The 25,647-nt window shown below is 53.7% G+C and overlaps 8 protein-coding genes across 8 annotated transcripts; 6 read left to right on the forward strand and 2 right to left on the reverse strand.

Annotated features, from left to right (window-relative positions):
* Positions 1-418: 418 nt before the first annotated feature.
* Positions 419-2,127, reverse strand: AB675_822 (Glycylpeptide N-tetradecanoyltransferase; the record flags this gene model as incomplete). Its single annotated transcript, XM_018148659.1, has 2 exons — positions 419-616; positions 691-2,127. 2 exons carry the CDS (start codon positions 2,125-2,127, stop codon positions 419-421), a joined length of 1,635 nt encoding a protein of 544 aa, XP_018005362.1.
* Positions 2,128-2,447: 320 nt separating this feature from the next.
* AB675_823 (uncharacterized protein) lies at positions 2,448-3,026 on the forward strand (the record flags this gene model as incomplete). Its single annotated transcript, XM_018148670.1, has 1 exon — positions 2,448-3,026. One exon carries the CDS (start codon positions 2,448-2,450, stop codon positions 3,024-3,026), a length of 579 nt encoding a protein of 192 aa, XP_018005630.1.
* A 2,535-nt stretch (positions 3,027-5,561) lies between these two features.
* Positions 5,562-7,861, forward strand: AB675_824 (pH-response regulator protein palF/RIM8; the record flags this gene model as incomplete). Its single annotated transcript, XM_018148681.1, has 2 exons — positions 5,562-6,930; positions 6,972-7,861. 2 exons carry the CDS (start codon positions 5,562-5,564, stop codon positions 7,859-7,861), a joined length of 2,259 nt encoding a protein of 752 aa, XP_018005901.1.
* A 766-nt stretch (positions 7,862-8,627) lies between these two features.
* AB675_825 (uncharacterized protein) lies at positions 8,628-9,459 on the forward strand (the record flags this gene model as incomplete). The annotated part of the gene is made up of 3 exons (XM_018148692.1): positions 8,628-8,667; positions 8,778-8,947; positions 8,992-9,459. 3 exons carry the CDS (start codon positions 8,628-8,630, stop codon positions 9,457-9,459), a joined length of 678 nt encoding a protein of 225 aa, XP_018005444.1.
* A 2,516-nt stretch (positions 9,460-11,975) lies between these two features.
* Positions 11,976-13,132, forward strand: AB675_826 (Mono- and diacylglycerol lipase; the record flags this gene model as incomplete). Its single annotated transcript, XM_018148703.1, has 2 exons — positions 11,976-12,620; positions 12,680-13,132. 2 exons carry the CDS (start codon positions 11,976-11,978, stop codon positions 13,130-13,132), a joined length of 1,098 nt encoding a protein of 365 aa, XP_018005716.1.
* A 760-nt stretch (positions 13,133-13,892) lies between these two features.
* Positions 13,893-14,276, forward strand: AB675_827 (U6 snRNA-associated Sm-like protein LSm5; the record flags this gene model as incomplete). The annotated part of the gene is made up of 2 exons (XM_018148713.1): positions 13,893-13,917; positions 14,056-14,276. The coding sequence occupies 2 exons, from the start codon at positions 13,893-13,895 to the stop codon at positions 14,274-14,276; spliced, it is 246 nt and encodes an 81-aa protein (XP_018005996.1).
* Positions 14,277-17,329: 3,053 nt separating this feature from the next.
* AB675_828 (uncharacterized protein) lies at positions 17,330-17,671 on the forward strand (the record flags this gene model as incomplete). Its single annotated transcript, XM_018148724.1, has 1 exon — positions 17,330-17,671. One exon carries the CDS (start codon positions 17,330-17,332, stop codon positions 17,669-17,671), a length of 342 nt encoding a protein of 113 aa, XP_018005804.1.
* Positions 17,672-19,530: 1,859 nt separating this feature from the next.
* Positions 19,531-22,189, reverse strand: AB675_829 (uncharacterized protein; the record flags this gene model as incomplete). Its single annotated transcript, XM_018148735.1, has 6 exons — positions 19,531-19,999; positions 20,052-20,114; positions 20,362-21,290; positions 21,345-21,473; positions 21,516-21,770; positions 21,845-22,189. 6 exons carry the CDS (start codon positions 22,187-22,189, stop codon positions 19,531-19,533), a joined length of 2,190 nt encoding a protein of 729 aa, XP_018005818.1.
* Positions 22,190-25,647: the final 3,458 nt, after the last annotated feature.

The following is a 25,647-nucleotide window of genomic DNA, read 5'->3' on the forward strand; positions in this document are numbered from 1 at the left end:
TGTCTCTGTACTTATGATCACTGCGCGGGGAGGAGAATTCGAGGTTACGCCAACGATACCACATAACAAGGCGAGGAAGGCGGAGATCTCTATAGACAACAAGGTAGGGAAGACGCGAGCGGCTGATGGCTACTCTGGTCTCAGAGTCGCTCTAATCATTCTCAACAGTGGATTAGCCAGGAGCGACGAATACGCACTTCTTGGCCAGGGAGGGCGCTGAGACTCTGAAAATGTTTCGCCGATCGAGTCGTGGGGCTCGAGAAGAGCGTCACTTGAGCGTCACTTCGCAACAACAGACTTATCATAGGAATTGGGACAGGGCGAGTGCCGGGGCGGACTCTGTCGGAATCTTGTATTTGCTCTGGAAATGGCTCAGGATCTCCTCCATTGCCTGGCCGTTACAACAGGGCATGCGATTCTACAGCATTACTATGCCCACGCCGTTCCGTTGGCCCTCATCAGGTGTCATCCGCTTGTCCACGCCGCCGCTGACGGGCGTCGTTCGCCAGTTGAACAGATAGTAGTGTAGCTGGCCATCGCCAGCGCCGAACTTGAGCTGTTCGAGGAAGAAGGGATTGTCCATCAGGGTCAGGGCGTTGCAGACGTCGAAATTGGCCTGGACGAGGTCAGTGATTTGAGCTTTGGACACCAGGGCGGGCTCTGGATGAGAAAGTGGCGGACAATACTTACATTCTTTGCTTCAATCAACGTATCATTCATGATCTGTTGCAAGCGCTCTTTCAGACCCTTTTCTGCCTTTTCGAAAGCCGTTTCCGAGGCATAGTAGAATAGATACGCGGCGTAGATCTTCTTGTGGATCTTGGCTGCATCACCCAGCACACTGGATTCCAGGCTGTAGAAACTGCTGAAATCTGTGATTGCGCCTGTCGAGCTGTCCTCGACCACAAACGCCCATACCACACGGTCTTTCTTGGATTCGGTACGGTCAATCAGCCAGTGTTCAATCTCTTCTCTTGTGAACTCTTGTGCGAGATCTGTCCGCTTCAGGTATCGAGACAACAGATCCAAGACAGCATCGATGTCTTTTTCTTCCATAGCTCGCCAGCCTTTCGTACTGGTTTTGTCGGGCAATGCATTGCGGGTAATCATCCGTTGTTTTGTTGAGTGAGGTGGTAAGGGCGAGAATCCGACTTCGTAGAGTTTCAGCCAGTTCAAGCTTCGATGATAGTACCGACACGAGCTCACTGGCGTGGGAAGGATGGTGCCACCAGTGTAGATGGCCTGATATATGCCTCGAAGGTTGACCCGACGCGTGACTTCTTTGATGAGGACTGGTGCCAGGCGCTTGTCGCGCAGCTTCTTGTGCACACAGAGGAAGTTGATTTCCACCACGTCGAGGATGTTCTTACGCACTCGCAGTTTCGTGGGTATGCCGAAGATGGATGCTATGAGTTTGCCTGTTCCGCCTGCCTTCTTCACCCGTACGCCGATGTGCCAGTCTCTTTGCCAGCCGGGTGCTTTCAGAGCCCAGTCGAGGAACGATTTTGAGTAGTCGAAGCGAAACGTTGCAGCCCCGTCCTCGACGTAGTGGTCTGTGAGGAGTTCGTAGACTTCCTTGATCTCATCGTCTTTATTCAAGTCGAGGAGCACCCATTCGAAGCCATCTGGTAATGGTGCAGGGTCTTTTGGTACTCTTTCTGGATCGACTTCTTTTATTGGGCCGTCTTGAATATCGCCAGGCTTCTCGTCGAGCCGTGGCACTGGCTGTGTACTCCAGAACTTATACGAAGCCATGTCCTTCTGGTTTCGGCCGTTCAGTGAAAGGCCTGTCAAGAGCTGGTTGACGTCCATCTTCTTCAACATCTCCTGTGCTGCTTCTGGCGACATTTTCGACAGCTCTCCCTTCAGCGCAGGGTTGGCTTCCATTATTTGCTGCATTCCTTCCTGTGATATTTTGGCTGCTGGTCTTGAAGGATCCCCGCTGCCGCCTGTGATCGCGGATGCTACCTTCTTCCGTTTCGATTTCTTCTTCTTCTTGGTTGCTGCGCCGTCTGCAGTTGTGCCGGCCTGTCCATCTTGCTGTTCGACGACCTCTTCGGTCTCGGACTCGGATTCCACTGTAGGTACCGTGCTTGTAGGTGCGCCTACAGGCGTTGACTCGGCCATGGCGTGATTCAGTAAAAGAAAGTTGCAGGGGGGACTCTGAAGGTGTCATCGAAGAACAGCTAGAATATGAATGCTGATTTACTGTAACCACCGTGTCATCTTGAAATGAGTTTCAGGTGACCAAACAGTGAGAAGTTTCCGAGGCGTCGCGGGGTGATCGCGCCTGACTCTTGGCTGGCGCGGGGAGGCCTTTACATGACTCACAGGAATCAAACGCTTCCACCATTCGAAGTTCCGAGCATCCTCAGCTATTTGCGACCATTGATCATTTCAGCGGTAATGAATCGGGCAGACGATGAGGACGTCGACGCGCCATAAGGATGACTGCAAGGGACGACGACGCAAGCGACCTTGAGGCCCTCACATCGCCTAAGAAGAGAAAGGCGACGGTTTACGATGCTGTTGCGGGAAAAGTTGGCACCAACGGCTTCCTGACGAGCGACGAGATTGCGAAGTCGACCAAGTCTCTAGCTCCGGACGAAGTGCTATGGCGCAAGACTTCTATGGATGCAGAGGAATTCCAGAGATCTTATTCGAAACAGCACGATTCAGATATTGACCTGCCCGATTCGGATCTCCTCAAAGCCATCCATGCATATGCATCGGACTACTACAGCAGAGCAACGCCAGAGCACGGTACACACGACTTTCGCAGTATGGATGGATCTGCTCTCATCGCGCTTGGCTATCTGCTCGAAGCGACCATCGAGAAGAGTCTAGGAGATAATGGCGACATGGCTCTTGTTGAACCACGGTCTTGGACGAACGGCCTGCCCGAGTCAACACTGACGAAGCATCGCATCCATGGCAGAGTGAAGCCAATACCTCCACCTTCTCCGGAAAGGCATGGCAGCGGCAGCGACACAGACCAGAAGCCAGCCAAGAAGCGAAGAGCTTGAGCCTTCGAATGGTCCGCGATTTCGAATATTTGCAGTTTACCACCTGCGCGGGCCAACATTCAGCCGGTGATGTGATTTCGAGTACATGCAGTGCAACATTGGCTGCTGTCGTTACCGGACAGGACGTCTCAGTTGACCGTGGAAAGCATAAAATGAACACCTACTAGTGCAAAAATCGGTCAATTTGGGTGACGTGGCCAATCCCAGAAGCCCGAGAAATGGCCCAAATTGGCGACTTGCGTCGTATTATTGTGCATGGCGCGTGCGGAGCGGCATGTGATGGTGCTAGAACACAAGCCAAACCAACACGGATTTCCTCAGCCTGAAGGTCGTATTCGGTCACAGATGGCTTTGATATACCAAGGCTGGGGTATGCTGAAGCTTGACCGTACAAGCTTTGAGCATTAGGCAACGTCCCAGACAGATGGCTGTCTCAACGCGAGACGTCTGACAAGCCTCAAGGATTGTTGTACGACCTCTTGCGATCCTAGCCACCCGTTCGGTCGGACTTACAACGTCGCCACGACCAGGAGGCCTTCGCACCTAGTGCCACCGAAATGTCCTGGCAAGATGCGCACGCTGCACTTTTCCGACGAACAATTCTCTGGCCAACAAGATCGGCTGACCTATCGTTGAAGGACCGCTGATGCCAACCAGCAAAGCCGTCACGCGACTGCAGCATTTGTGGCCAATGAACCCTGGCAGATCATCCACAGTATGTTCATGTTGTCTCACTTGCCTGTTGACTGTCATCGGTCCGGGCGCACCCTCGTGGAGGTTAGTATAGCATGATTCTTTTCATAGTGTACAGACAACCAGAATCAGCCAAGGGCCTTGGAAGGACCGGCGCTGCCGTACTGCCTTCGAGGTAGCAGACGCAGGGTCATCAATGACTTCCGCACGAGCATGCGTTGGTCCTGGGCGAGGTGCTGCTTTCATGTTTTGTTCATGTAAAGAGAGTAGATGCTTACTCACCTTCGTGAGGTCGTAGATCCTCCCGCATCTCGTAGACCTTGGACCTCCAACGTTCTTCACAGAAGGACAAAAGCGTACAGTGGCACCTTCCAGATTCATCAAACTTACCCGGGTTGATGAGTCCAGGAGCGTCCGACGTGTCTGCCTGCCAGTCATCTCTTCTTAAGGGATCGACAGCATCCCGGATGCTGTTGATGCAGAGCTGTAAGATCGCCGCAGTACTGCGTCTGTCCTCACGCGATAGCAGGAAAGACTTCCAAGCAACGTTCTGGCAGGCCTGACGCTATCTTGCTGAAGCTTTCACGCGAGGCTCGGGATCGCTGCTGCATCCGCACCACCTTCACCAAACCTCGACGCCTTTAAAGTTCCTGCCGATTTGCAATCAGCCACTTTGGACACATGTACAATCACACGGAGCGCATCATACGCACGAACCTTGGAACGCATCACTGACAGTCGTCGACACTACTGCTTGCAGTCAAACCTACGATAGGATCACAAGGAGCGACGATCGCCTACGCCGAAACGTGATAAGCCGTCGTCCGAAGCACGCAAGTCTGACAGGGGCTCCAGTTTAGGGGCCAAACCAACACCCGGAGCACGATACCGAAGTTGTCCGGTAGGACGGCGACACGACCAACGGCTGAATTGAGGCACACATTATTCAGCACTGGTAAGTTTCACCCAAACTCTGAGAAACCGTATCAGGCCTGATGCCGCTGTCAATGATGATTATCGAAAGCCAACAGACCGCACACATCCGCCAACATAACGGCATATACTTCGCTCGTACGCAAGTCGACCGCATGCAAACCCCGAGGCAATTCCAGGCTAGAAGTATTCCAGGAAGCTTGATCCAGGGTTGCGCGCATAAGGTTACGAGCCTCCTAAATCGTTGACCTCTGGGAAAGCTGAAAAGACTGGGCCTGAAGAGGGGAACCATAGCCACAGAATCTGCTGCAACCAAGCCCGGCTTACAAGCCTTTTCCCTCTCGTTCCTGTACCCAAGTCTCTCGACTCCCTCCTCTATTTCAAAGCTTGGCCTCAAGGTCGATGTCATTGCGCTCGAGACTGCGCTGCTGCACTTCCAAGCAAGTCTAGACGCTCCTACCAAATATTGGGTTGAAGTGTATTTTGTTCCTCGATCGAGCCCGGCTATCCGACTCAGCTTCAGCCAGACCCAGCGTCCCAGTCCTGCGGTCACCAACCACGCCCAGAGAACGTGCTCCTTGGTAGCTAAACTGACTACTGGGTCAGGCCACGCGGCGAACGTGCGCAGATCTTTATTCCCCACGACCTACTCGTGCTCTACCTCGAAACAACGACGCGAGCATCAGCGAAAGCGTTAAGCGGCACTATAACATTGCGAAAGCACGCTGCCAGTGAAGGACAGTACACGCGGTCCAGTTCATCCGATTCACAACACAGCCACACTGCACCTGTAGATCGTTCCGACATATGCAGTCTGACGCCTCCAACTGACGAACTTGTTCCGTCGGCGACCGCGAGTCGCTCTATACAACATGCGCTGAAACACCAACGCCATGCATCTACTACGCGATGGTTGAAGTCGCTCACCCAATGCCGCTGGATACTCTGTTTACGAATCCCAGCCCAGACGTACCACGATCTCGCTCGATACTGTCCCGATTCTCTAGCCCACTCTCCAAGCATGCGCGGAATATGTTCGAGCTGGCTGTGGAGCCCGAGGATCCGTTCCGAGTATATTCAGCAGGCGAGACAGTCAAGGGACATCTTGTCTTGACCGTCACAAAAGGCTTCGACATAACGCATTTGGTGGTGACGCTACATGGGTATGCAAAAGTCTTCAAGCACCAGGTCACAAATGGCGAAGGATTCTCGAACAGCGACTTTGTCGTCAACGGGAAAAGCTCGAGAGGATTCGAATACTATGGCAGCGGGTTGGCGTCGCTCTTCCAGGAAGAACAGATCCTATGTGGCAGTGGATTTCTGAAAAAGCAGGTGTACAAGTTCGCGTTCGAGCTGCCCTTTCCGGCGAAGTCGATGCCCAGTACTCTATCATTCGAACGAGGCGCCGTGTCGTATATGCTCTCAGCGACCTTGACGCGGCCGGTCACCATGATACCAACCCACACGGTCTTCAAAGCTGTCAAGTTCAAAGACTCATTGGACGTCGAGTCAATGAACACGCCAAAGTCGCGCATAGTGTCCATGGAACCGGTGAGACGGGGACGGGTCAAGAAGGTCAAAGCAACGACGTCAGTTGGGACTGGTGACACATCAAGTCGAGGAAAGTTGACTCGACAGGACACCCAGGGCAGTTCGACGTCGAACACAGCAGCGCGTACTGAACCTCCGTTGAGTCCAGCTCCAAGCGAAGATACTGTCGCCACAACAGCTACGACAAGTTCGACGAGCTTTCGGCAGGTCGAGCTGGATTCGCAGAACAGAAAACGAAGCGACGATACGAAGAGCACCAACACATCATCCTCTGGGTCTGCAGTAACAGCTGTGGCCGAGCTACAAAAGCACGGCGCGTTACCTGGCGACACGATACCTATTCGAGTATTTATCACGCATACGAAGCCCTATGTCAAAGGCCTTGTCATAGCCACTTTGTACAGGATTGGAAGGGTTGACATGCATCCTGCAATTCCTCTTGCCAATCTTGGCAAGCACAAAAAGGCTGAGTACGAGGATGTCTACCCAAAGTCGAAGACTGGTCTGGGAGGACTGTACTTCGCCTCTTCGTCCCCGAGTAGTGTCTTTAGGAAAGACCTGTCGCAAACATCGACCATCATGGTCATTGATCCGGGCACACTCACATCAGATATCAAGACCAGCATACGAGTACCCGAAGAAGCATTTCCGACCATTAGCAATGTTCCCGGAGGGATGATATCGTTCACATATCATATCGAAGAGTGGTTGTGGACTTGTTTGGCAAGTTGGGCGAGACACGGCTCTTGCCACGACTGACTTCGGGAGAGCCAACATTCACCACTTCGATGGCCAATAGCAGTCAGCTGACCCACGAATGGTCGAACAGTATCCTCGACACAACTTCGCTGAGACGGAACAAGAGCGTTGCCACATTCGAGTTCAATTTGATCATCGGGACGAAGGATAGCAGTCGTAATAAGCGCCCCCAACAGCCACCTGCACAGACGGAAATCCAAAACGACTCGCCTGCAGATGAGCAGTACGACGAAGAGTACTACGAGGGCGAGGGTGAATACTGGTATTATGACGAAAACGGGCAGGTGCAATATTATGACCCCTACTACTACGAAGGCTACGAAGGTCAAGATGGCTACGGCTATGATGAGCAGCATTATCATCAGCCACCACCGCACGAGCATCAACCGCCGCCAGCGGTCGAGATACCTCCACCTCAGGCGGAGGAAGAAGTCGACGAGAAGACACGGTTGCGCAGACAAGAAGAGCTCCTGATGCCAACTCAGCCGCCCAATGAGGCCGGACCATCGTCAAGTGCTGCACAGCAAGCGCCGTCAGCTCCTGTGCTCGACAATGACGGTGTAGAGCCTCATGATGGACTAGCAAATCCACCAACACCGGGTCCTCCTGCTTCAGTCGCGTCCGCGAGGTCCGTCGACACTGTGCGGCCATACGATGGATCTCCGCCACCACCGCCGCCTGCCGGTCCGAGCGAGGACGATGCGCCGACAGAGGACAAGCAGGAGCTGGAAAGGCGCCGGATCATGGCTCAAGCTAGCGTGCCACCAGCCGTGGATTCAGCAGATGAAGGTTCGAGTCAGCAGCCAGTCATGGCACCTAGCGCGCCGATGCTGTCGGAGGACGATATTCATGTTGACGGGCACGGGCACGAGCATGAATTGCCGCAGTATCAGCGGTAGATCGGCCGGCTCAGGGGAATAAAATTGGGACCAGTTGGACTGGTCATATAGCGAAGGCGTTGGTGGGATATACATTACACTGCGTGCATGGGTGCATACGTGCCTTGAGAAATATATCAAAATGATAGCTAGTGCGATGCTGAACATATCAGTCTACAACTCGCTGAGCAGAGCCATTGGCTTGCATGCTAGACCACATCTCTGATACGGTCCAACCTCCCTATGCGTGCGCAAATTGGGGCCTGAGAAGGTCGAGATAATGCCCAGCCCCGAGGCTGGTCCGGCTTGTCCCGCTTCAGGTGCTTCTGCTCGCTTCGCAACGACTGCAACTCTACCTCAGGTACAGCCAACGACGTGTTCCCTCCTGATACCAACACACCAAAATAAGTCATTTCTTCTGCATCGTTCACTTCCGTCCCGTGTACATATGTTTGGGAAGTTCTTCGAGTGATCTACCTCTCACAATTATCAGGACATCCAGCTCCTGCCGTTATCAATTCTGGACATTAGATAACACGCATCTGACCTCGAAATTGTCTACGCTCTATTCAGCTGTTGCGCAATTTCGAAGCTCGCTCTCCACCGCGCGTAGTAAGAGACGGCGTCGTCTACCGTCCCGGAGAATCGTCGACACAGCGCACCAGTCTTTTCTCATCGCGCTCACGCAAATACATCGCGGCATTTGGATAACTACCACCGTCTCGGACCTGCCCATTTACCTGCGCCAGCATCAAAACCCGCATCATCAGTGCAACAATAGACCGCCATGGCACAACTCAAATTCCCGACGCTCATGATCGTCGCCTGTAAGTCGGCCGTGTCCCTGCCTCACCGCGCAGCCCAGCCCTCACCCACTCTTCCCTCTTCTCCCCCTCCGTCGCAACAGCAACAAGCAGCTAACAATGTCCCGCCACAGCAACCTCCTTCTTCCTCGGCCTCCTCTTCTCCCTCTTCCCCTACGACTACCCCCTCCTCTGGTCCGCCGCCCCGATCCCGCCCTCCCACCTCGACGCCGTCGAATCCAATCTCAAGCTCCTCTACCACTGCCCCAAGATCTGCTTCCAGATCTTCCACGGCATGATCCTCGTCGCCTCGGCGGCCTCATCTCAAAACTCTACAAGCCTTCGGAGAGTAATATGCTGTTCGATGGGGGGAGTCTGGTGTTGTTCATGGTCGCGCTGATCGTGTATATTTCGAATATTGCGAAAGGGCTAAGGATCGTGGATACAGGGGTTTATGGTGTCGGTGTGGTAGAGACGCCGGAGGGCTATGTTCCGGAGGGCTCTGGGAAGAAGGGGGTTGCGTGGGGTGGGGAGGGGGAAGGGGATAACAATGTTGTTGGGCGGGAGGATAATCTTAAGGTTCTCAGCGCGAGTAACACTATTCTGGCGCTCGTGCTTGTTGGTGTGTTGGTGCTGCAGGTCGGCCAGTGGTATGCGGAACGGCAGGATGAGAAGACGGCGAAGGAGTACGCGGCGAAAGAGAAGGCGGAGAGGGCTGGAGATGAGGCTGAGCCGCCAACGCCGACCACTGGGAAGAAGACGAAGCCGCCGCCGTTTGGGCTTGCGGCGCCTCAGGGTAGTAAGAAGAAGAACTGATTGGGCGCGGTGGGAGTTCAGGGACGACGTAGGATGCTGCAGCGAACGTTCAACTGCGGACTAGCCTTTAAGCGGTCGATCGATAAGCTCGAAAGCCAGAAAATCGATCACGACGACGATCGGGACCTCTTAAGGCACAACGCGACACCAGCGCTAGTCTGCGCAGAATCATCTGTCCACAAGCTCGAGCTATCCGCTGCGAGAGTCGGGCGTCGACTGCTCGCTGCGCCTGGGACAATATCTTGGAAAGCAGTATCGCGAATAATTCCAGGCAGGCGATGGTCGATGGGAAGGTAGCATCAGGTCATGGAGATTCAGCTCGAGGTACTGGGCAAAAGTAAACGACTGACATACTACCTTCGAAGACAAAGGTCTACATATATGAATAGAAAGACTTGTACATTTACTCAGGTTGATCTACTTTCATCTGCTTCATCGGTACTTCACTGACGTTTTGGGCGTGGGTCAGCGGGATGCATAGGTCCGCGGACGCCTGCAACAAGGAGCGGGCTTGCCTCGCCGTCTGGCATGGACCGGCTAAGACGGGAGTGTCCCTTCCGCGAGTTTGACCGGCAAGCGACTGTGTGGTATACTGCACTGAGCAACGCTGCGTGGACGAATGTTTCAATCTGAGCAGGCAAGGTCATCGTGTTGCTGGACGCAGCGCGACGAGTCCTGCATATCGATCGATGCTGGTTGTCCGGCTGGAGGGTGTGGGTGTGTTCGTATAAAATAGGCTCAAATCCATCGTTCTTTCCGAAAGGATATCACTGAGGGACTTGCCGTACAGCAACCGTGCGGATCGGGTGGAGAGATCGAAAGACGAAAGATGAGAGCAGACAAAGATCATTGGTATCCTGGTACAAAGTCCTGCGATCAGGACCTGTCCGGGCGTCCACGGGTAGCAGCCTCGCCACCCAATTCATCCCATATATTCCACACTCCTCCAATGTCGCTCCAACAACAGCACACAAGTTGCACACACCCAGCGTAGTGTAATCGTCAACACACGCATTTCTTGTCTCTCAAATCTCATATGGACCCTACTGGGGTTCATCATGGTTTATCCTTCGGGAGCCTGTTCTGTGCCTCCAACTGGGAGTGTACCATTGTCGCTTCCTGGCCAGTGTAAGACGATGATTGTTTCCAGTACTATCCTAACGGGACTCTGTACTGAAGTCGCACCTAATGGGTGTTCGATAGGGAGACTTAGAGAGATGATCGAGGATCCTGGTTGAAATCCAGGTTCCGACGACATCTTTTTTTGGATTTTTTGTGGAGTGTAGTGTAGTGGGTGTGCGGAGGGGAGCAGGCGGCTGTCGACCTCAGTATGTGGACGCTGATTCCATTGATAGGCTGGTCGCGACTTCCGTTGGGAGATTTGTGCATACTACTGTTGTAGAAAATCCTCTGACGTAGTAAGTCCTTAGGACGTCTATCGCTCGATGAAGTTGGCTTCGCCTCCATTCCGGGCTGCAGGTGAGCTCAAAGTACATCCGGCGATTGACCTCACTGCTCGAACTCTGCTGCTACAGTCATACTAGAGACCCCCTGCTCTGTCATGGTCTTACACCAGCCTCAGATACACGCAGCCGCAACCTCCGACACACTCAACGCTCGCCTCTCTTACACACTTAGTCGTCTTGATAATCCTAGCAGAAGACTCCTGGCGCCAACGGTTCACATGATCTCCCATAGAAGCGTTGACTCATTTGCCCTGCCGCTGCTTGTGCTTCGGATTATCGCTACAGATGATGAACACTCTTCCCTTCCGCCGCACCGCCTTGCAGTGCCCGCACAAACGCTTCACTGCGGAGCGCGTCTTCATCGTTCGTATTTGCGTCTGATGTGGTGACGACACTATTGTAGTGCTGAGAAATAGTGGTCTTCTGGTGTTGATGAGAGCTGTGGAATCGACTGTTCTTGTAGAGCTGTGTACGCAGGAAGACGTAGAAAAGGTAGATCTTTGTGGTGTTGAGAGATTACGGAGCGGTTGCGTGCCCGCTCGGGAGGTCGAGGCTATGGTGCGACGAGGGAGAAGGGCGGAAAGAAGGGACAGCCGTGGTGGTGGCATTTTGGGAGCTTGACCAGAGAACCGGCGGTAGGCGTGAGCGTATGTTTTTGAGGGCGTGTTCATTCGCGGGCTGCAAGAGCCAAGCGAATTCGCAGCAGAAGCTGAAAGCAGACAGTACGCAATGGAATGGTAGCTGGTTTGGCGCGGAGTTGATCAATGTTCTGGTCGTGGACTGAAGACTGTAGTTCACAGTTCACGATCCAAGGCCGGAGATAATCAGGGGCTAACAGCGACACAGCATGATGTCAGGTCACGTGGCAGAAATCGGCAGATGATATGGCTTGTTGTCGCTTCTTCGCGACACTCTTCCCTCCTCTCGTATCCTCAAAGCCTCTCAATAGCGCTGAGCGCACTCCGACCTCGCCCAGAATGTAGCGTCCTGAATTAATAATTATGCCTCGACTACTCTCATTGCTGCCATGGCTCACTGGCGGCGCTGGCAATGCCAGCCCAACCGATCCCGCCTGTCAATTCGCTCAACATTAGCCGGCCGCTGTTTGAGTCACTCGAAGAGCTGGCGAGAATCGTCGACATATCATACTGCGTTGGCTCAACAGGCATCTCAAAGCCGTTCAAGTGCATGGGCAGATGCAGCGAATTCGAAGGCTTCGAACTGGTTACGACATGGAATACTGGACCTCTGCTGTCCGACTCCTGCGGCTACGTTGCCCTCTCGCACGAACCCTTCCAGAAACGAGTCATCGTCGCGTTCCGCGGCACATACTCTATCGCAAACACCATAGCCGATCTGTCCACAACTCCGGCAGAATATATGCCTTTTCCTGCCGACTCCGACCATGATGAGGTTTGCACGCAGGCACAGGCCGAGAACAATAAGCAGTCGCTCCTCCCACAGCTGGTGAAACAGAACAAGCGCGATCTGAAGGGCCCCAGATGTGACAACTGCACAGTTCACACCGGCTTCATGACCTCATGGCGCAATACACGTTGCACGATCATCCCACATGTCGAGAAGGCGCTCAACGACAACCCAGGCTACGAGTTGACTCTAGTTGGGCATTCTCTCGGCGGTGCAGTCGCAGCCCTCGCTGCGCTTGAGTTCCAGGCCCGCGGGTGGCAGCCAAAGGTAACAACGTTCGGCGAGCACGAGTCGGTAATCGCGCCTTCAACCACTTCCTCGACAAGCGCTTCAATCTGCACGCTACGTCGCCCGAGAACGCACTGTACAGGCGGGTCACCCACGCCAATGATCCAGTCCCACTTCTCCCACTCGAAGAATGGGGATACTTCATGCATGCGGGCGAAATCTTCATCGAAAAGGAAGCCCTGCCTCCAGCGCCAGAGAATCTGAGAGTGTGTAGGGGAGACGAGGACATCGAGTGCATAGCTGGTGGCGTCGCGAGCCAGGTAGGCGAAGATGATTTTGTTGAGATGCGGCTTCAGGACGGCTCAACGGTCAAGACCCTATGGGGAATTGGAAAGAGATACAGATTGTGGGAATTGTTCTTTGCGCATAGGGACTACTTCTGGAGACTCGGCCTGTGCGTGCCGGGTGGAGATCCGTGGGATTGGGGACGGGGAAAGTACGATCATGAAGAGAGCGTGAGGGGGAATGATGAGGAAGGTGACGAGCTGTGATCTGTCAATATGGCGAGATGCAATAAGGTGACGAAGTGACGAAGTGCTGGGGCTTTGTCCTCGACTTATATTTTGCAAGCGATGGCGTTGAGGGTTTTATGATCGAAAGGATGTCCAGGTTTGACCTCGCAATGGTCTCCGAAAGCGACTGGGTTATCACAATGGTGTTGTAGGCGTGTGTTTAACTTCCACAGCGTATCGTTAATGCTAGCTTCATGCCCATTGAAAAACAAATCGCTCTCAAGTCCGCAGTTGGGGTACTCTCTTCACAGATGGTGTCTGCATGATGAGTATGTCCACCGTGTCCGTAGTTCTGACATGTTGTTCAAGGAATGTAGCGGACTGCCAGAAGTTTGCGTCGCCGGATGACATGAATATATGCTGTTGCTTGGCGAAAAGGCAACCTTCCAGTTCCGCTGTCATTGCTCTCATTGACCAAGACCTTGGTTCTACCTGAAACATGCAACACCATTTTGCTCGCACGAAATCTCGTTGCACATATTCCAGTCCCACGCACTGGATGTAGTCAAACGTAGCCGGATCACTCACTCACGCACGATTAGGCTAGGTATTTGGCAGAACGCCTTGCGCGAGCCTTCGGATTTCTTCAAATCAGGATCGACCGAGCCTCAAGTCGGAAAAATACAACAATCGTAATCTCAACAAGAAAATTTCCGTCCACGGTCCTCGGACAACTTGTATCCAGGACTGCCTATCGCCTAAGCACCCCACCTGCACACCACACCGACGTTACAACATCATGGCATCACAACTCCTCCCGCTCGGTATGTTTCGTCCTACCCCGACCTCCCCTACCCAGCACAGGTGTATCGCGGACAGACTACTATCCCGCGTCCGCCCTGCCTTCCCCCAACCCAACCTCCACCACCCCCACTAACCCCCGGTGCGCACAGAACTAATAGACAAGTGCATCAACTCCCGCATCTGGGTCATAATGAAAGGCGACAAGGAATTCGCCGGCACCCTGCTAGGTTTCGACGACTATGTCAACATGGTGCTCGAGGATGTGGTTGAGTTCGACTATCAGACTGGGGGCCAGACGAGATTGCCGAAGATTCTGCTGAATGGGAATAATATCTGTATGCTGATTCCGGGGGGTGAGGGGCCGGTCTCAGGCGAGTAGTCGGTCTGGCGCAGGGGAGGGGACGGTGGGCGGGGGAGGTGGTGGGGAGGAGGTGGCCGCGAAGCGGCCACCGACTCACCACCACCTCAGGCGAGCGAAGCGAGCGATTTCCTGGTCGCGCCGCAGGCGCTCCCTATAGAATGTGTAAGCTTTTACGATGTGTTCGGTACCAAGCACTTGGGTTTCCCGTTTACGCCAAAGCGTCGCTGAAGAGGTGTAGGCGAATTATCCAATATTGCCACGTCTTCGTAAGGACGATGGAGGATCCAAGAGGCTTGCATGACCGAACATGAGCTTCCTTTCTGCAACTGATGCTTACGGAAGGTAAGGATGTGTGGTTCCTAGCTCGCAGGCTAACGTTGTGGTCAGAGGAGGAAGATCTGCCGCGCCGCCTTTGTCTTTGATGAGGTGGAAGGTAGAACGTGCTCTGTGACGGACCGGATTCTCTTTGCCGTTGCTTGTGGGATCGATGGAAGCGGACCTGTGCGTCTTAAGTGGTGGTCCTGGTGGCGATGCCACAGCTTCTTCTGATGGTTCATAGTGGCATGCGGTGGGAATGTGTGCTTGGCCGCGAAGACTGCCAATACTGCTTGGGACCCGATTTGACTACTCCTGCTGTTGAGATGCCCGTTCTCGCCCCCATTCTATCTCTGGAAGGTCGTGCGTCACGCTTCGCAGATGTATGCTCACGACTCGAATGAGACATCTCCTCGAGTCGTCCCGTGCATCTCATGTTACACAGAGCTGAGCAAATGAGTCCTTGGCTTGATCGTTCCGTCGCAAAATAGAATACAGGACCAGAGCGTCGGGTCGAGAAACATGGCGTCTTTTCGGGTTACACAGCATAAGGGTACGCCAGGACGGCTTAGATCTCCGAGGATTTCTACTAGGGCAGTATGTGCAGGGGACCAATTCTGGGTTTCGCGTCGGCTTGTTATTTCGCGATTGCAGTGGTGTAGACTACTTGTGGCGGTCGATGGGGCGAGTACGAAAGACACGTTGTGGTGTTTCGTTCCAAGTCCCAGAGTCTCGCCTAGGTATCGAAGAGTTTGACAACGTCGTCAGGGAGCGCAGGCAGTGGCGTAGCACACTGGGTCTTTACATGCGGTGGTTGCATGCTCGCTGAATGACGATGGTTGGTCCCGTTTGTTCAGTGTGGCTTGCTCACTTACTATCGCTACCTTGGCTCTTTCCGTCTATACGGTCACGGAACATAGGCGGCATGCTCAGCCCGATGAAAGAATTGCAAAGAAGGTGATCAGGCTGGAGTCGGGAATTCTGATGAGGAGCCCTGACGTGTTTGCCAGCCTCTAGACTGCGATCTGTGATCGTAGAGCCGCAGGTTGGTGGCTGGCTAGACTACCCATTCTTTGAGAGCCGCACGAACAGGGTATGATACGAAGTCCCAGAGTCCTGGAATTTGTTGATGATCCATGCTCCCGGGACGCGTAAAGTTGCGCAAGCACGACAATATATTGATCCACCGACAGCCTTCTCGATGGGCAAGGTAGTTGGCACCATTCACCAGTAATGCTTGATCCTTTACCTTGTAAGACTGCTTTCTGCAACAATGTCGTGGGCGGCTTTTTCAGCCAGAGTGAGCTGGAATGACGCGTTTGGATGCAGAGTCTGAGGTTCCTGGAAGGGTTTGGTAAGATTGATCCCGAGTAGCAGGATCCCCAGGGCGAGGTAGCGTCGCTAGGTACAATAGGATGTGTAGGCGAATTTTCCTGAGAACGATGGAGCCGTCGTACATGCATGATTCGCCATTGAACATGGACTTGCTGCTTCCGCCCCATTGACGGAAGGCAAGGATTATGTGTTCCCGGCTCGTGCATCAAACTTCTGGTCAGGGGTTGAAAGATCTACCCGCGCGACGGTGCGAGGTGAGTGCAAGGTAAGTGCAGGAATACGAGCTTGGCATTGCTTGAGACGGCTTGTCTCTGTTCAAATGTCTTTGATGACGACTCAGCAACACAGATCACGACTGACTCGGCAGTAAGGTCGTGCATGATTGCACCTGTTGATTGACTGCCCGAATCTCTGGAACGCTCGGGAACAGGGCGCGGGAAGTCAAAAAATCCCCTGCAATCAGAAGACAGGCCTCGAAGAGAGTTATGGCGCACGGACATGACGAGACAAATCCTTGACAGCCACCGCGCGCTTGCTCGCTCCGTTCGATCAGGGGCAATGTGCTGGAAGTCTTCTGACACCAAGATGGAATAACGTAGACGGAGCTCAGCTGCATTAGGCTGGCCTGCTTGTCAGCACCGACAATCGGAGACGCAGGAGGAGCAGCGTTGGCTGGGACGATATCCCACTGCCGCGTCACCTTATCCGACCTTCCTACCTACAGGAGAGCATGGTGAAAGGTGCGATTCAGGCTTGGCACTGCTTTGGCCCCATGGATCGTCCACACTTCTTCGTGGTTTCAGATCGGCACGGTGCGAGTCGGTTTTGATGGAGCGATGAAGCAGGGTTGCCAGACGAGACCCGGATGTCTGGCACCAATCTGGACGTCAGGCCGATACTTGGCATCAGTGATATTGGTGGCGGTACTCGTGCTCATAGTAATCGGGCGCAGGAAAGTGAACGTTGGTTGCGCGGTCGGGGACTGTTCGAGGGAGACCGATCGCGCAGGACTCCCCTTCCCCTGCAGAGGAGGTAGGTGAACGGAGCAATGACCTCTTCCAGCACCACAGCCACCACAAATCGCTTGCCCAGCGTCATGGTGTTGTCACAACTGGCCTCTGCCACGTTTGCCCTCACCGCGAGGCATACTCTATCCTTGTCCTCAGGGCATCCGCTGTGCCTCGCCCCTCCCCTGTGGCATACCGATAGGTCGTTGTATCCCAACATGACGGATCTTCCTTCTTCATGGCTTTCAAACCACACAGATACTGGCAATGAGAACAGTCCAACAATTTTGACCGACCCTCATCGCTCTCAGTCTTGTCCAAGCCTGATACACCTCACCAACTCCCACTTCCATCATTACGCCTACCCTTAAAGCTCTGCCTCAGCACGAGGTTGAGACCTGCCTGAACTCGAAGATGGCAGAAGCAACAACCGTCAACTGGGAAGACGACGAATTCAGCCAATACATCAAGACCTGCGAGCCCAAGTACCTCCTCAACGAAGCCCACGCATACGAGGATAGCAAGTACCGCCTGCGAGGAAAATTCGCCTTTGGCATCGAAGCCGGTGTCTGCTCTCTTGGTTGGGGAACGCCGTTCACCTTGATATACTCTGGCTGGGCCTGGAAGAACTTCAGGAAGGTCGACCGCAGGTTTGACATCATGGTTCACACGATGAAGAAAAGGGATCTCACCTGGGTGGGCTGCAGCGAAGCACATAAGTGGAAGATGTGGGCCGCGGGGCAGGTCAAGCCGTGACAGGGGTTTAGGATGTGCCTCGGTGGTTGTGGAAGCGGAGATCCGGCGGAGACGACTGCGGAATGTGGTTCGATCAGACGAGAGAGACCGGATTGCAGACGTGACTCGAGTTGACAGGTCTTGGTTCTTCGTGGGTGTATGGTGTACAACAAGCTTGGGTCATGGAGGCATTGTGTATGGCAGCGTTGGACATAGAGGCGTTAGCTACATGGGCGTCAGGTATGAAGGCATCAACCGGGGAGCCTGTGGAATTTCTGATCTTGGTGAAATTGTCGAAACAGCCTTCATCAGGATAATCCCGTCAGTGAGCGCCGATTAGGTGCTGGGAATCTGCTTGTTATTGGATTAGGGTGTTTGTTGATTTCGAGCTTAGCATGGATGAGATCGACGACCTTTTCCATGACAGTGTAGCAACGTGCAGTTCTCGCGCCCAGTTCGAGAGAGACCCGATATCCCAGATCTGCATAAGAGTGTCAGAAGCCAGGAATATTGGGACCACCTCGGCATGAGTGCTGGAGCATGCATTGAAGCTCCATCGATGGATTGTTGTCCCGCTATGCACCTGACAGCACAGGGAAATGGCCCACGATTGTGAGCAAGTCTCGTACAGCCCGCGATGGGCCACAAGGGCACGAAGGCATGGAGCCTCCGGGATGGTCTCGGTCAGGAGGTGGACGGACATACTGATCGAGCAAGACGCTCCTTCCTGGTATCCCAGTCATCGAAATCAGGAATTCCATCTCCCTGCTCTTTGCTGGCACATACTTGCAACGAAGTCTATTGAGGTGAGATCGAGCTGTCAATATGCTGCAGAAATGTGTCAAACTGATCGGCAGCGGCAAGTCGGAACCACATTCAGAAGGTGAGTATCTTGGCGCCAAGTTGCCCTTCGCTTCCTTCCGACTTCCAGCTCCAAGTCTATGCCGACCACATCCATCTGTCAGCATCCCATTCATCGCCAAACTTTGTTTCAATCTATTGCTTGTCCCGTACGACCGTCGGCGAGAGCTCATCATGTCTGACGAGGACTAACATCACTACCAGGATCGTGCTGTTTCTGCTGGGTGCTTCCAATGCAGCCCGGGCAGCTGTGAACCCCATCCGTCGTTGCTTCCGCAAGTCGCGAGCTGGATGGGTCCATTGCAGGAGCACATCTCCGTACATGACTTACCGCATGTCAAATCGCTGCTAAAATTTAGTGTCGATCTGTCAACCACTACTGGATCCTTCCTCATACCGGCTGTTCGCCGAGTGAAGCTCCTCTGCTCTCCTGCAATGCTGGATTGCCATGCTCTATGCCATAACCCCATAGTCCGACGCTACCATGGCGACAGGGAGCTGACATGCCGCCGAGATATGGCATTCGTCCCAAGTGGATCGATCTTCCCATGCCTTCGGCGCGTATGCGTCGCGAGAAATTGAGCTACGGTTGTCCTAGCAGGTGGGCATACTGTTGAGCAAAGGGCTGACCCACAAGCTGCTGTACTTGCAATGGGATAACAAAACCGTCGCGATGCTGTCACCTCTCGTGTTCTCTCCATCACAGGACCCTGCTCAGTGCACTCAATGGCATCCATTGTGCTGTCTCGAGCGCTTCTTTTACTCACCCTAACAGTCTCAGTATTAGCATCCTACATTGGCAAAGGCGACCTTCGGCGTCGGCAAGCGCAACCGTCAGTATGCTACGCTGGACTCACCGTCAGCCTCATACCATACGAGATCCAGACGTCGATTCTACATAACACGATCGTCACTGTCACTCCGGGCGTAACTCTAACTGTCACAAACGCTCCCATATGCATCAGTACAGTGACAACGGCAACGGTCACGGTAGTCGACAATCCGATATCGATCCTACCTCAATCGAGCTCAACGAATCCCGTCGCAAGTAGCACACTTGTCTCGACCAGCAGCGTCACCACTACAACCACGTCAGCGTCCAGCTCGTTTGTTAACACTGAGAATCCCATATTGGCAAGCACCAGCAGTTCGGTATCGACCAGCAGCGTCATAACTACGGCCACGTCAGTGTCAAGCTCGTTAGCCAGTACTGATAATCCCATATTGGCAAGCACCAGCAGTTCGGTATCGTCAGCGGCAAGTGCTCCTACGAGCTCTTCCTCTGGGAGCTCTTCGAGCAGCGGAGCCGCAGTTGTTTCTTCGGCAAGCTCATCCGATGTCGCCTTTCCTACGAGTGTAAGCGAGTTCAGCTCCGCAACGACCTCCACGGTAGCGTCTTCGTCAAGCGGTAGCAGCGCCTCAAGCTCCGCGCAGTCTTCCGCGGCGTCGACCTCTACGATCCAGCCCTCGCCGGCCATCACAACCAGCCTCACCAGGTAAGCGAAGCAAAATTCTAGGAAGCAGCCATCTGACCTGTCACAGCACGACTACAGCCGCTGCGATCACCACGTAAGTCTCGCGTATGCCCAAGAACAGCATATCGCTAATACATGTCAGTACTTCCGACGTGACATTCTTTCTTGCAGTTCTGCCCACGCCAATCAATGCTCGCATCAAACGCCAAGAGGTCACGGCATCTTTCACGAATAGCACCTCAGATCCACGATTCATATCTGGCGATGCTTCGGTCACCGAAGGTTGCGGACGACAAGCTACCTACGTTTTGGACGGAGGGCGCCTGTACATCGATGGAATCAAATTCTCAGAATCTGCAGCCGAGCCATACAGACCATTCACGCCATTGCAACCTCAAGGCGACATCGATACGACTTTCAGTCTGGAAGATGGTGTCCTCCATTGGCGAAACCCCATTTTCGTTGGTGGTCAGGCGCTTTTCTGCCAGGTCAACAATGTCATAAACATCGTGTTCAATGGCGTATATCCTCAGGATTGCCAGCCGGCTCGACTTCAATTCCTGCCAACCGCGAGTAAGTGCTGACTTCGTCAGCCAAGCGTAACAGATTACTGACGTGATATTCGTAGCCTGTCCCAGTTCCACATCAAGCTCAACTGTGCCGAGCACGTCGGAGGCACAAGCTACTTCGGCCGCGATTGTGACCTCGAGCTCATCTGAAGCCATAACAGGGTCGAGCACCACAACCAGCAGTCTTGCTATCACTACTTCTGCATCAGTCAGCGATACTGCGACCCTTTCGTCGTCCACAAGCTCGTCGTCTCTGGCGACCACCCCGGGGTCGAGCTCCTTCGATTCCGGCCCTGCAAACCTTACTTCATCGACGTCTTCTAGCTCGTTCTCTACGGCTGTAAACACGACCTCGTCCACAGAAGCGAGCACTCCGGTCTCGAGTCTTGCACCTAATACTACTACATCAGTAAGTGAAACTGCGACCTTTTCCTCATCAGCAAGTTCGTCGTTTGTGGCCACTAGCGCAGCTACAAGCTCCTTCGACTCCGGACCTGCGAACATCAGCTCGTCAACTTTACCCACCTCGCTATCTTCGGACGTGGTGACCAGCACTGCTAGCTTCACAAACTTTACTTCGTTGACGACCACAACGTCGCAGATCACCTCAGAAGTAAGTTCCTCGCTCGTAAACGCTACATCACCCGCTGCATCTGCGAGCACGAGTAGCTCGTCCTCTGGAAGTTCGACTCCATTCGCAAACAGTACCTCTGTATCCGAAACATCGAATGCGAGCTCTTTGGTGATCACAACGTCTCAGACCACAGTTCTGGAGCCGAGCTCGATCACTTCAGGAGTAAGTTCCTCGCCCGCAAATTCTACGTCGTCTTCTGCGTCTGTGAGCACGAGCAGCTCCTCATCGGACACGTCGGCCTTGTTCTCCAACAGCACTTCCACATCGGTGGCATCAAACACGAGCTCTTTAGCGACCACAACATCTCAGACCATGGCATCGGATACAAGCCTGATCACCTCTGAAGCAACTACATCGGCCGCAAACACTACGTCGCCTGCTGCGTTCGCGAGCACGAGCAGCAGCGCCTTTGATACATCGGCTCCATTCACGAACGGCACCTCTGTATCCGCAACATCGAATACGAGCTCCTCTGCTGCAGTGAGTTTGACATCTTTGACGAGTCTAACGCCCCTTCCTGCAACCTCAACTTCGACCTCTTCCGCTGTAACGACGCCAAGCTCGTTCGCCAACTCGTCGGCCTTTACCACGCATCGTTGACGAGCACCTTCAGCGCAAGCAACCTAAGCTCGTTCACGGCTCCGTCCACTGTTACCAGCGCGCTGGGCATGCCATCGTCCACTCCGGAGAGTCTCAGCTCCATACAGAATGTGTCGTCGCTATCAACTACGACGAATGTGACGTCCACAGGTTCCTTGGATTCGAGCTCGCTTTCTTTCAATTTCTCGGCCTCCATCCTGTCTACTTCCCAGTTAATCTCTTCCTTTACGGCGACTGGCTCAGCTTCATTCACTAACTTCTCATCAAAGACCACCGAAAGCAGTGCCTCGGGCACACCATCCTCGGAGAGCACGTCAGCGTCGATCGTAGCCAACGCTACCATTACGACGTCATCCACTTCGGCATATAGCAACACAAGCTCTTTGGCTTCCAGTGTCATATCAACCGAGACTTCGGGTTCCTCAAGCTTCGCCAACGCCACGACGACGACGTCTGTTCTGATCAGCTCAAGTCTCACCACGACGACCGCGTCCTCTGCGACATTTCAAAACACAACGTCTCTGGCCAACTACATTACGACGACTTCGGGATACGACGGTACAGTCACGAGTGTCAGCACAGTTGACCCGACGGGGACAGCGCCAGGCACAATCATTGTCTTTACACCTTTCGCTAGATTAACCCGTACAACTGGATATGACCAGGGTCCTGGTGGTGACCTGACCATCACCGCCACAGACCCCATTCAAACCAATGTCACGGCTGTGGTCACCGTTACTGTGGTCATATCAACGCCGTATCCATATGTCACCGTGACGCAAGGATTTGCTGGACAGGACATATCGACCCTCACGCTCACACCCTCACCAACTGATTTCATTGGCACTATCATCGTCGAGACGCCATATGTATTCAATGTCGTCACGACATCTTGGGACGATGGACCAATGGCACCGAGACCTTGACTAGAACAGCAAGCCCCCTCGGGACCGCCGCGGGTACCATCTTCATATCTACGCCTATTGTGTATGCCGTCACAACAACTGGTTTTGATGGTGGACCTCTGGTCACTGCCCCAATCACTCAAGTGTTGTCATTGACCGATAGAGGTGGTCCGCAAGTCATCGTCTCGACGCCTTTCAGTTATGTGTCTACTACTCTCAACTATGACCAGGGCCCAAGCGCTGCTCGCACCATCACAAGTGTTAAGTCAGCCTTCTTGGACGTCGTCAATCCAACGCCGATTGGCACAGTGTTTGTGTCGTTACCTCTCACTTACACGACACTTACGACGGGTTACGACGCTGGTCCAGTTATCACGGTCATTTCGACAGTCACTGTGGTCCAGCCGCTGAACGCTACAGGCACTCGGACCGTGTACGTCTCGACTCCTTATCCTTATGTCACGTCTACGTCGAACTTTCGTACCGGCATCAACACCGTCAGCGTAGATACAAGTATCGTGGCGCCAGCTCCTCCCGACTTTACCGGTACAGTGCTTTTAGATCCTCCTGATGGGTTCATCTTCTCCAGTACCGGCTATGACGCCGGACCGAACGCTACCGTCACCATAACGCAGACCATCCTTGGAACTGTTACCCCGCTGCAAGGAACCATCATCTACAGCACGCCGTACCCCTACGTCCAGCTCACTACACAGTATGATGCAGGACCAACAGGCACAGCGATCATTGTCAGCACTACCCGACCCGCTCCACCTGGGAACACGGTAGGGACGGTCGCAACTTCTGTGCCCTATGGATACTTCACTGCTACCACTGGCTACGATGCTGGCTTCAACGGCACAGCAATCATCACTGGCACGATCCTACCTAATGGAACCAATCCTGGCGAAATAGTGATCTCCACTCCCATTCCATATATCACAACGACACGAGGCTACGACGGTGGACCATTGGAGACAAGCACCGTTACGTCGACGGCTCGACCGACCTCTGGACGGTTGGTTGGGACAGTCGCGATCTATAGGCCGTTTGCATACATTACAACTGAGACGGGCTATGACAACGGACCAATTGCAGCAAACGCTACGATCACTGGAACAATCCTTGCCGCAACCGCGCCAAACAACATTGGCACAATTCTACTTTCTACGCCGTATGCCTACGTTACGGAGTACACTGGGACAGATGAGGGCCCAACACCAACAAGCACATTCACGAATATCCTGTCGCCTGCCGGTACACCTCCATTGGGAACTGTCAGCATAACAACTCCGTACTTGTACATCACGACCACCATCGATTTCCCAGGACAAGGAGTTATCACTGCCCCCGTGACTGTCACGCAGCCTCCAGTTGCTAACAACACCATTGGAACCATTCTCGTCGAAACGCAGTCCCCACTCATTACAGTGACCAGCGGATACGTGGGCTCGGTCATTTCTAGCAGAGTGTTGGTGGAGCCGACTGGAGCTGTACCAGGCACAATCGTGGTGCTCACTCCATTTTCTTACGCGCCTTCGACAACCTTCTATGATGCTGGTCCCGCTACAGGTACAACTTTCGTTGAGACCGTCACTCCAACATTGCCTAACGAGCCCGGAACACTGATTACATACGTCCCCTATCCGTACATAACCACCCAAGTGCTCTACGATGCCGGAGCGCAAGGCGGACCTACGATTACAAGAACCGTGGTCCCTGAGCCTACAGACCCTACAGGGTCCGTGGTTGTATCTGTGCCTTACACTTATGTACAGGTTGTCACCAGTTATGACGATGGACCGGATGGCTCCGCAACTCGAACACAGACAATTATGCCTGTTGGAACAGCTCCGGGCACCATCATCACCTCTGTGCCGTACGCGTACGCCAGTGTGACTACAGACTATGATGATGGTCCCGACGGCACACTTTCGACGTCTATCGTACGACCAACCGCAAATGTGGACGGCACAATTTACTACTTCAATCCAGACCCATATGTCACACAGACTACCTTCTACGATGGAGGTCCGTCGGCCGTGGCGATACTATCTGACACAACCCGGGCATCGCTTGCTGGAGGCATTGGCACAATTCGAACCTCGACGCCTGTAGTTTATGTTACCGTGACGGTACAATACGATGCGGGTCCGCGACAATTCCAGACGAGCACGCAGATTGTGTCTGCCAACGCGCAGGGGCTCAGTGCCACGGAGATCATATCCACACCTGCGACCTACATCACCATCACCAGCCAATTCGATCTCAGCCCACACTCCACAGTCGAGTTCTCGACCATTTCTGCAGGTCCAAGTGGCACAGGTACCGTCCTCATCGATCCACCTGAGGACTACATTGTCTCGTACGTACTCTCAGACGAGGGACCAAGTGGGAGTGTTCGCGTTACGTCGACGATCTTCCCCTCGCAAGGCATTCCAGGTACCTTCATTATTACACGCCCGTACCGATATGTTGATGCGACGACCACTGTTGATCTCGGTTTCGCCGTGTCAGGTCCAGTCACGACGACAATCAGGCCTAACTCCTTTACCGAGACTGGCACTGTACTCACACAGTTCCCCATTGAGTATATCACGTCGACGATTGGCACAGATGAAGGACCTACCGGCACAATCACAACGTCTACGATTGTTCCTGGGGCGTCTGGGGCGCCACCGACTCTGTTCATCCAGACCCCTTACCCGTACTCAACGTTCACTACTTCTTACGATGCGGGTAACGGCGGCACGGTCATCATTGTGACGACTGTGACCGTCACCAACTCAAGGTTTGGCAGCGTCGTGTCCTCAATACCAGCAGTTTACTATACTCAAACGGTAGGATATGATGGCGGGCCCACGGGCACCATTAGAGTGTCGACCCAGCCAGCAGCATCGGCAGTTGACCAACGCGGTACGGTTTTTGTATCGACACCATATCAGTATATCAC

The sequence above is a fragment of the Cyphellophora attinorum genome (assembly GCF_001299255.1).
Source record: "Cyphellophora attinorum strain CBS 131958 chromosome Unknown Contig1, whole genome shotgun sequence".
In the NCBI taxonomy this organism is placed as follows: Eukaryota; Fungi; Ascomycota; class Eurotiomycetes; order Chaetothyriales; family Cyphellophoraceae; genus Cyphellophora; species Cyphellophora attinorum.